This window comes from Electrophorus electricus, chromosome 10 (assembly GCF_013358815.1).
Source record: "Electrophorus electricus isolate fEleEle1 chromosome 10, fEleEle1.pri, whole genome shotgun sequence".
NCBI classification, from domain to species: Eukaryota; Metazoa; Chordata; class Actinopteri; order Gymnotiformes; family Gymnotidae; genus Electrophorus; species Electrophorus electricus.
This window is the reverse complement of record NC_049544.1, coordinates 18,771,114-18,781,770: the sequence shown is the minus strand read 5'-3', so window position 1 is coordinate 18,781,770 and position 10,657 is coordinate 18,771,114. Positions and strand designations below refer to the sequence as shown.

Here is a 10,657-nt window from a genome sequence, read left to right as displayed (position 1 = left end):
GGCTACTTTTACTAAATTAAGATTTCAGACGAGAATCTGAAGGTTCTTGAACATTTCAGAAGTAGGGTATCGGTGGTGTCATCGTGAATAGTGATCAGTGTATTTCTAAGAAAGAGAAAAAAAACTGACACAGAGAACACTGATAGTGAATGGAGACGCCAAAAGAAGCATCGCCCAATAGCTCTGGTACAATGATAACAGATCATTAGAGAACGTCGGTATGCCAAAGAGAAGATGTACAGGGGAAATGATAGAAAGGCAAGGGGAGAGGTTCTTACGAATGACACGAGTCTTATGGCCTACTTTCTCACTCTCGGTTTTATGTAGGTGCTTTAGCGTCAATGGGCAGCGTGCTGTATATTTTCAGTGCTGCAGTAGAAACCAAGGCCATACACCCCCCGCCACCAAATCAGCACTGCTGACTAACTAACGCCTCTCACATGCAGAACAGGTAACTTTAACGTCAGTACATCATTTTGCGCTGAAACTTGAATCGTAGAAACAAATAATATTTTACTAAAGTGTCAGTAATTCTACGAAGTAGAAATATACATTTTTGGTAAAAATTGCCAATTTGCGAGTGCCAAATGAATCAACCATCACTACTGAAGTTAGCTATCATAACGAGTTACCTGGAAGGTTAATTAGCCACACATTCATGCAGCGTCCGACAATGGTCACGGTATGTTCAACTAATGTTAATGTTTTTATATTTCATTATATTTGTTAGAAATCCCACGTGAAGTCTCAGTAATGTTATTGTATATATCCTGTGCAGTTGTACCTGCTTATGATAAATGGCATTAACCTATTAGTGTTAGTTTGAAAAAGTGAAAGATTTTTATTAGTCAGCTTTTGTCAGCTTTCATTAACAGTAAGTCATGAGTAAGAGAAAGGGGGGCAATGACAATCAGCATTTTTTTTGGGGGGGGGGGACCTCAGAAAAAAGAAAAGTAAGATGTGAGTAAATGAGTACTAGTCAGATGATATAAGTTAAGTTATAGAAGAGAGTTGTACAAGGGTTATCAGTCTTTCCTGACATAATAATTACCAGTAAGATAAGAAATTGTCAATAATCCATTCTTGAGCATCATGGCAAGAAATACCAGTTCTTTACTGATATTTCTTTTATGTTCACTCTGATTCATTCAGAGTAAAGAGAGAGATAGGAAGAGAGAGCATGAGGGTGCTGACAGATCAGGGAGAGCAGGTGACTTTGAGGTGAAAAGGAAAAAAATTTGATAGTGAAGATCACATAATGCCATTACAACAATCTCATCCTAATCTACAGAGTCTTGTTAGCCTTCATATATGCATCAAGATTCTGTCTCGTCACTAGTTTAGCCATTATATTTAATTCCTGTCCACTCTGGTTCATTCAGAGTCAAGAGAGAGAGGGAGTGAGTATGATGATACTGACTGGTCAAGGAGAGCAGGTGATATAGAGGTGAGTGAGAAAATGAGCAAATATTGATGGTTATGACCAAGTAATCACATCACAACCGTCTCATCCTAAGAACAATTTAAGATATTTAAATGTAAGATATTCCTCTAATATTCAGTGATAATTTCATCTCATGAGTTAGTGAAATCCCCCCCGTTTAGTTCATGGCTATGGCCTTGGTAGAAACCCTGTCACTAATTTCAGCTCTGTCAAGGACAAATAAGACAGACAGTCTTATGTTTGGCATAAGCCAAACAGTTAAACTGTATCTAAAAAATGTGGTACATACCATATATCCCTGAAGTAGACTTTGCTATGCACCATTAAGCAGTTTTGGAGGTTTTGATATACATCTCCAGGTTTTTGCTATGGAAGTTGAAAAATAATTATGAATTACAAAAAAAAAAAAAGTGTTATTCTAAAGCTTCAAGATGTAATTGTAACAGTTAATGTAAGCATAAGTGTGCTCAGTAGCAAGAGGCCCTGCAGCTGGCAGTGGAGTAAAGGACAGACAGTCTAACCAACTGCCTGTCCACCCTCCCTCACCCCATTGCAAATTTAAGATGAAAGCATCTCAGTTAGAGACAAATTACTTACAAGTGCCGAGAATAATGTGCCAATTATGCACACTAACACGCACACAAGCTCACACAGTTACAGGACAAAGTGAGGACATGAGACAACTGCTCTGGCACTCACGCCACTGCCCTGAGTCCCTTTGGCAAGCTCACAATTAAGCTATAGTTTTAAGGCCCAGAGACAGCCTACTGCCCTCTGCTGGCCATGCAAGAGGAAAAAGTGTATTAAAACACTGGATATAGCCGTGGATATTATAACTGTGGATATAGCCCCGCCAAATGGCTTCAAAATACAACAGCTACTTTGACCTGTTGGTGAACTAGAGGATATAAGCCTAACTAGGTGGTCTGCTGGAGACACAAAGGAGAGAGAAACAAAATGATGACAGCAAAGTGGGGGGCCACAGAATCCAGAGGCTGCCAAATAAGCACAAGACTGTAATCAGCGTATACTAGAGTGTATACTACTTTTATAGCCTGTGGAACAATGTATTGTCAAGGTAAGCAGTTTAATATTCATTTCATATATTTTATAAAATATTCGTAATCAAATCTAATGTTAGAACAGATTGAATATGGAGACACCTTTGAGCAAACACTGTGTTCAAATATAATATACAACTGTAAGCCTGTATACAAAAGGAACAAGTGTTTAATGTAAAAAGTGGCCCAGGATCTAATGCTGAACAAGGTAAGAGTGAGATAAACATGCCTGGGGTTCCACAGCAGACATAAGGCCACGTGAGTCGCTCATGTTCCACAATATCCGATTTATTATCCTGAATGCAGCCTGTCTCACAAATTTAACATACCCATAATATATGCTGTTTAAAAAAAATAAATAAAGAAAAAGGGACCAAATACTTATCGAGATGCATTAACAAGTTCTGTTAACAAGAATCCACATTTTGCGAATGACTGAGTGGCCAGAGATTCTGTGCCCAACAGTTCATACATCAATGCTCAATCCTACGGTATCAAAATCAGGCAGACAAGCAGCTCCTGAAGTTTAGTGAGGGCTTACTTGATGAATAACGTTAATCACATCTCGGTACATCAGAGTTGCTGCTCTATTATAGAGAGGGAAGTATTGGTAAACTATGTGTGGGTATACAAACTTAAAACTGCAAAAATGATTTCAAGCACCCGAACAGGACATTAAGCCATACTGTACAAAATTATCATATGCAATAATCCATACTAAACTAGCAATGCATGTTAAGTAAATTCATAAGATAGCAATATGTGCAAATACAGTAAACTCATAGATGAAATCATACAGGTACAGGCCTGAGAATGTAGAAGGGTATTTTTTAATGCACCAGACATTTTATAGGAGGAGGTAAATGCATGGTTTGAGTGAGAACAGAACTGAACATCTGTTTAAATGCTAAAAAGATACTGCACTGAAACAAACTGCAAGTGTCACATTAAAAAAAGGGGGTGGGGGGCAAAAAAGACCACCATTCACTCATTCCCCACTGTAATACAAGTCTGCAGGCACACTTTAGTAACCCTTACAATAAGAGTCAGTGAGGGGCTCCAGTACATCCAACAAATCCATCTAACAATTTAACATAGCTGTATACCTTTTCTTTCTCTCCCCAAACTAAACTGCAAGTTGTCTTAGGCATGCTGTCATGTACATATCTTAAATTTAGTTTTGATGTCCAGCCATTGTAACTTAATATAATAGATCGGCAAGACCAGTCTTTTTGGCCTACCCAAAAAAAAAAAAAAAAAAACCCGGTTAGAAAACAAAGCTTATGGTCAACACAACTTTACTAGAGGAGAAAGCTTTGTGCACTCAATCTTAAAATAGAATTTTTCACACAGTGCCTCACATATGGGCTTTGCTTTATTAATTTTTCAAATCTAAACATTTAGAAATGTCCAATCCAGCCCCTTCCGTGCTGCCTGTTCATGTGTGGAGTGAACAAATTCTTTGTTTTTGTTTATTCCTTTTTTTTTCTCTGATGACTTACGAGACATTTCTAGGAGAGTAAGGTTTAAGACAGAGGGTCAAAAACAATCTTAACAATTAATTGCTGTACGTCTGTCCTTCAGGTGGTTGAGGAAGCTTCATATTCTCTTTGGACATCATTAGACGCCTTAGCTCTTGAAGAACAACTTTAATGCTATAAGAATTTTGCCATTTCGCTAGAATTGGTATGCTACGTGCATCCACCTGAAATGAAAAACAGGAAAAATTTATTTTTAATGCCAAAATTAATATATTTTATGCAATACATGTTCCTACTCTGTGGCGGTCTGTGGAAAATACAGCGGGCCACAGTCCAGTCTGAAAAAGCTTGGGAGCCCAGATCCAAGTGTCAATTTCCCCATTTACAAACCAGAAAGCTGGACAAAATCAAATTCTGTACCAAGAAAACCCACACTATTTACATAATCTAAAAGACTACTTACCATCCCATTGGAATTATTTATTCCATTCATGCTAATTTTTGTTACAAATCTAACATTCGGTGGTACTTCAGGGTATTTAGGTCCACACTCCACTTTCAGGCTGTATATCCTGTTTTCATAATTAGTCTGAGAAACAAGAAGAAAAATTAACAGATTGTATGTTGTTGAAGCTCAGCACAGAGAAAAACAGGAACCTGTGCCTGAGGGAGCTTCTAATAAAATATGATTATACCACTATTCACTGTCATTCAATGCTTTAGTTTCATGTTACACTACATGAACATACACTCATGCACTTCCATGCATGCACAGTTGATTTTATAATTTAAAATGTGTTCAAAATGAGATGTAAGCATATTGGCCTAAATATCTTAATTAACCCAGCTCTCAGCTTACAGGTGTCTACACTATTTTACTACACCTGACATTTCTCAATGGGTCATCTTGCTCCATTATTATAACTAAACCAAAACATTTCACATGATTAACTTGGTCAATTTTACCCATCATCTTTCAGCTGCTAACAAATTAAGTGGTTAGAATGCTGTACTGCAAGTAATAGCCAAACCACACAGAAGCAGTATCACAAGATCAGTCATTACATGTAAAGAAAGAGTTGTATACGTCATCCTCAAGCATGTGGTGCCCAGCAATGAAGTACTGAGATGCAGAGTAGCTTTCATATTATTTACAAAGAAAGTATTTATAGGTAGATAATTTTTAAACACCTTTAGGCAAAGCAACTGAAATTAGTTATTTTGATTCTTTTAACATTTTTGTTGTTTTTGAATTATTTTGATCATCTCATTCAATTTAAAGCTAATCTGCATACAAGCGCTCTCAACTGTTTAGACTTGGCAAGTAGTGAATTAATTTTAGTGCGAAAGCCAATAAATATGATACCCATTGTCATTAAACTGTGGCACTCATGGCATGCCAGCAGTTATCTATTGGCATGATAAATCATTCCACTCCTGCTGCAAACATTAAAATAGCTCTGTTATGCACTTCTGGGTGCATCCACATCACAGAAGCCAGAAATGATTAAGTACTGTATGTTCACCTGATACAGCTAAGCCTTTGAATTATCTTTTGTTTTAAGGAATGAACTGTGTGCACGTCCACTGCCACATGGCACAGAAAGAACAGGAGAGAATCTGGAAGATAGCTGACATTTTTGGCATAGCATATTTTAAGCCCTACACCCCTTTCAGAATGCTTATAAAGAAACTAAAGTAAAGTAAAGAGCTACTTTAAAATTTCATTACAGGAAGAAAAACAAGTCTGTGCACTTCAGTAAATAAAATGTTCAGCTCAAAATTGAACTGACAAGATGCAGAACTTACAGGAAAGTCTACCATTCCATAACTCTGAAACAAAACCACCATGTTAAATGATTAGTTTTATCTTAGAGAGAGATCAAAAATGTTGAGCATACTCGCGCAGGTCCAATGATCATTCCTGTCCATCGTGTTAAAGTCATGTCCTCATCATCCTCAAGTCCCCAGCTTACTGTGCCATCTCCAACACCTTTCTGTCCCTCTTCCAGTTCCTCCAACAAACGAAAATTGCGTGGAACTTTAACTCCTATAAAAGTGACAACTCATGTAAAAAAGAACAGTTCTTAGTCAGAACAGCTTGACACTTTGACGTTAACTGAAATAACTTGCGTATTCTGTTAAATTATTCTAATTATTCTTAACTGCAAAGAAAACTAAGACATAGGTAGAACAGGTGTCAACACTGCGTGAACGTTTCGCACTGCCAAAAAAAGAAAATTTTTTCCCGTTCACCAACTTTAAAAGGACAAAATCACAGTAGCACAGTTGTGAATCACAACGTCGGTTGTCAGAAAAAGTAAAAAGGCCTTTAAGTAATGTAAGGAAAAGAAGCAAACCAGATATGATAAATTACGCCTAGCAAATCTCAAAAGCGTTCAGAGGACTGCGCAACTAACCCAAACACACGTAAATACCTTATTAAAAACACAGGACCAGCCTTAAATACTGTCACCCAAAACACACGTACGCGGCCTGTCGTAAGGTAGCTAGTATAGCTAAACCTTGTTAAAAGCGCTGCGTGAGACATATCCACAATGAACAAAAGTGGGTGGTATAGCTTTGTGAAGTAATTCAAACATTATTCTAATCTAGTTTTTAAAATGTGAAAGGAATGCTATCGCAGTAGTTTTCGCAAACACTGCTAACAAGTCCCACCTGAATAAACGAGCCCTCGCTGTAACACTTCCTCAAATTATGGCTGGCTGGATACACCTAGGTTCATTTTACGAATTTTGCAAAGGCTTAAAAAACAGGGTAGACTAAACAGCCAGCTTCGCACTTAATTAAAAAGTACTACATATATCTGCCAACCCGAAGTACAAATGACTTTTAAATCCAAGAACTTTAGCTAGCTAGGTTATGTCGTCGCTACAAAGCGGCGAACAGCATGGTCAGAGCAAAGATAGCTAGCACAGCTAACTAGCTAAATAATAACAAACATACAAACTAGCGTTTAAATTTAGATGAATCACAATTTAAAAACAGCTAGCAGATACCCAGCTAGTTTCTAGTTTCTCTTGGGATGGGCATACTATTGTGGTAAGCATGGACCATAAGAAAAAGGCAGTTTTTCCCAACAGCTAACCTACTTGTCATTTGACAGCAATTGCTACAGGCCGTGAAGAGCTGGTGCTACCAGCCCAACACACATTAGCTGGTACTACATTATTAAATTCTGACATTATGAAATTCTGTGACTAAAGTAAAATAAGTGACTAAACTAAAATAGCTCAACAATAACCAGTCAGTTCGCCAGCTGATAGCGCTAACCTCAGAGCAGAAACTGATGTCAGGACAGCACACTTTATATAAGGAACTCGCTAAGTAAACACAAAATACACAGATCACGTAATTCCCTAGCGAGACGATTTTGGTAAGTTGAGCGCAAAATAACGGTTTGTTCTTTTTGATACAATGTCTTAGACAGTGTTGCAAAAGATTATTTATAAATTTCACTTAATGTTAGACAAACCTGAGGAGGCCGCCATCTTCTTCAGCCAAATCCAGAAGCGCACGATATCATGACGTCAGGACAGTTGACTAATACGTCACCACTACTGCATTGAAAAGATGGGGTGTGACGAGGCAATCAGGGGATCTATTGATGCTCGCTTCATCTGGATGTCTAGTGTCTAAATGATTTATTACACTGAATTGCCAAAATGGAATTAAAAAACAAAATAGTCGGTACATCTGATTATTGGACCTTGATTTGCATTTCAAACGCCAGAAAAAACGTCAGCAAGACGTTTATAAGGTCGCATCAGAGCCTAAGACGACGTGATTCCTTTTACGTTATCGATAGGAGTAGCATTTGGAGACCCTCTTTAGTCTCCCACACAGAATAAAGAGGCTCTGGTTGTGAAGCTACTTTGCCCCAAAGGATACTGGGCCATTCATCTTTACTGACGTTATTGGTCATAGCTGGCTGTGGTAGTGGTAGCTTTAGAGGTGTTTTTGGTGATGCTAGGAGTGGTACTAATGTTAGCATGCTGCTCCCAGCTTGCATTTAGTACTGGTTCTGGTTGAAGCTCTGATGTCTGTTTGACTCCCACATTCTCTTCGCACCTTTTGGGAGCCAGGCCAATGTCATTATTTAGCATTAACATTACATAGACTAGCATTAATGTTACTTGTCTTGTACTAGACTTGTAGGGAGAATGGGAACAGGTGAGCATCACAGTGCCCCCAGGTAACATAGTTTGTCATTATGTATCACCAAGAACTGGATATGGAGAGGGCAGAAAGAGTATGGGGTGCTTGTGAGAAATGCCAATATGCAAGAAAAGTCACGATATGCCAACGAGTAAAATGTAGAAGTGTTGGTATTGTATACCAATGAATACCAGCCAACTTCAAGCACTGCCTACATCCAGACTTGCAGCCCAGTCCCTGTCACAGACAAACATCTTCACAGCATGATGCTGCCACCGTCTTAATGAATCAATTCTCAGTGACTGGTCTGCTCCACACACACCACTGGGAACTGTGGCCTAAAGCATAACAAATTTTTTAATCCCTAAAGGGAAATGAAATAGTTCAGTCTTTGTTTCATTAAACCACCAGACCTTACTCATGGTCTGAGTTGTGCAGATGCCTTTTGGCAAACTTCAAGCAGGTTCCAGTGCTGCACTGGCTGTTGGCCATCTGTTTGTTCTTATGTCCACAACAGAAATCCTGAGCTGCTTCATTGTGTCCACTGGGTTTTTGGTTACCAGTCTGACTGTGTCCTTCTTCCCCAGTAACTCAGTTTGTCAGGGAAGCCACACAGAGAAGACTATCAGCAGTTCTGTACATTGTTCATGTGAGAATGATGGAGGTTACTGTGTCCTTCAAATGATGCAGAGCTTACTCACATTCTTCCCCAGAACTTGATACAAGCCTGGGTCACAGCTATACAGTAAATATTTTCAACCAGATGGTTTGCTTTTCACTCTAACATGTACTATCAACTGTGAGACCTTTCCTTATGTACAGTCAATTCAATTAGGCACAAGTGTACTCCAATGATGGAGAAGCATTTTAAAGACCATTGATAGAAGTAGGCTGTACCAGAGTTCAACTGTTACTGTCATGACAAAGGGTCAGTATTTTATTTAGAATAAGTTTACAAAACATTTCAAAATCTGTTTTTTGTTTTTGGAAGTGTTGTGTAGATTGATGAGGAAAAAAACCCCAGTTTGAAATCATTTAAAAATAGGTCTTAAGCATACCAAATGTGGAAACTTTGAAAGGTTTCTATATTTGGTAACTTTCTAAATTCACTGTAATCTATCCATTTAAAGAAAATTCAACTGCTCGGATTTTCATACAGTCAGTAAATATTGTCCTGATCGCTCAGCTAGATCTACTACTGTTTGTAGAAGAACAGTGTACTTGGTGAACTCAAGGACATTGAAATCAGATATCTCTATGATAGATTTGTAGGCATAAGTTAGAATGGGAGACAGTTACAGTGATCTACTTTGAAGTTGCTGGTGACATGTTACATTTTTTTTAAACTAGAGCCAGACTAGAACAGTGTAGAAATGGAAGCTTGCAAGATGAATGTTGTAAAGACTTCAGTCATTCATTTATTTCTTTTATTGCTAAAACACCAATTGGATACATGCATGTGACATGTATCTTTATTCCCATAAACCTAAATACATCTTTTAATTTATCTGGGGTGAATTTCCACAAAACGACCATTCTTATCGACCTAACAAAAGACGTGAAGAAAGAATGAGTGAGTTCTCAGTTTCCCAAAGGCCTCCGTTGTCCGAAATTTAACGAATGAGTTTAAAGTACTTCTTCCACCCGGTCCGTTTGGTTTCACGCTGTCAAATCTTAAAGGAACGTGTAAACTTTATAAAAACATATTATACCGAAAATTTCATAAAACGAGTCGTATTCGAAGCAGTTGTACAATAGATAAAAATCGATATACACACGCTCTCACACATAGAATCTCACAGAATCATTTGTACGTATGCAGGTTATACAACATCAGCGAAAGAAAAGCATGTTATACACACACGTGCACAAAGTCCCTGAGTCAGTCAGTCAACTAATGACCTAAAAATGAAGGTGATTCACCATCACCTGCCGGGTTTACAGGTGTGCCAAAGCCATGCAACCTCATGTTCATTTTTTTGCATCCGTCCTTTAAGCAGTCTAGGATAGCGACAAGTTCGCGTGCACGTAACTGTGATGCCTCAAAAATACAGTGCTCCGCAAACGTTCGTGCTGTGTCTGACATAAGCAATAAATAGAGATGTGCACCTGCTGGTTTGCCTTGTTAAACCACGCTATGTTGAATTATTGGTTCCCAATTTTCTCACTTTCATAATTAGCAGACCAGGCGCCTTGTTAAAAATGAAGACAAAGCAGCCAGACTTATTTCTCTATATCTCATACTTGCATACAGTGACAGTATGCAAGTGCGGAATCATCCATTTTCCAGCTCACCCGATATTTTTCTTTGGACCCTTATGAAGAACCCTTAAGAAGAACAGAAAACATTTTTGGAAAATCATTGTAGTTTCTTTTTTCAAAAATTTAAAAAATAATAACGGCAGTCTGAGTTTTCACGGCCTCTATCTTCATGGTGCAGAATTGCAGGCAAAATCCAAATAAAGCACTTTATGAATCGCACTCATGTCTCT

The 10,657-nt window shown here is 38.2% G+C and overlaps 1 protein-coding gene across 1 annotated transcript; it reads right to left on the bottom strand.

Moving 5' to 3' along the window:
• Positions 1–2,775: 2,775 nt before the first annotated feature.
• Positions 2,776–7,557, bottom strand: ube2v2 (ubiquitin-conjugating enzyme E2 variant 2). The gene is made up of 4 exons (XM_027016953.2): positions 7,483–7,557; positions 5,888–6,036; positions 4,450–4,575; positions 2,776–4,210 (listed from the first exon to the last, which is right to left on the bottom strand). Exons 1-4 carry the CDS (start codon positions 7,496–7,498, stop codon positions 4,064–4,066), a joined length of 438 nt encoding a protein of 145 aa, XP_026872754.1. The 5' UTR covers positions 7,499–7,557; the 3' UTR covers positions 2,776–4,063.
• Between the last annotated feature and the right edge of the window lie 3,100 nt (positions 7,558–10,657).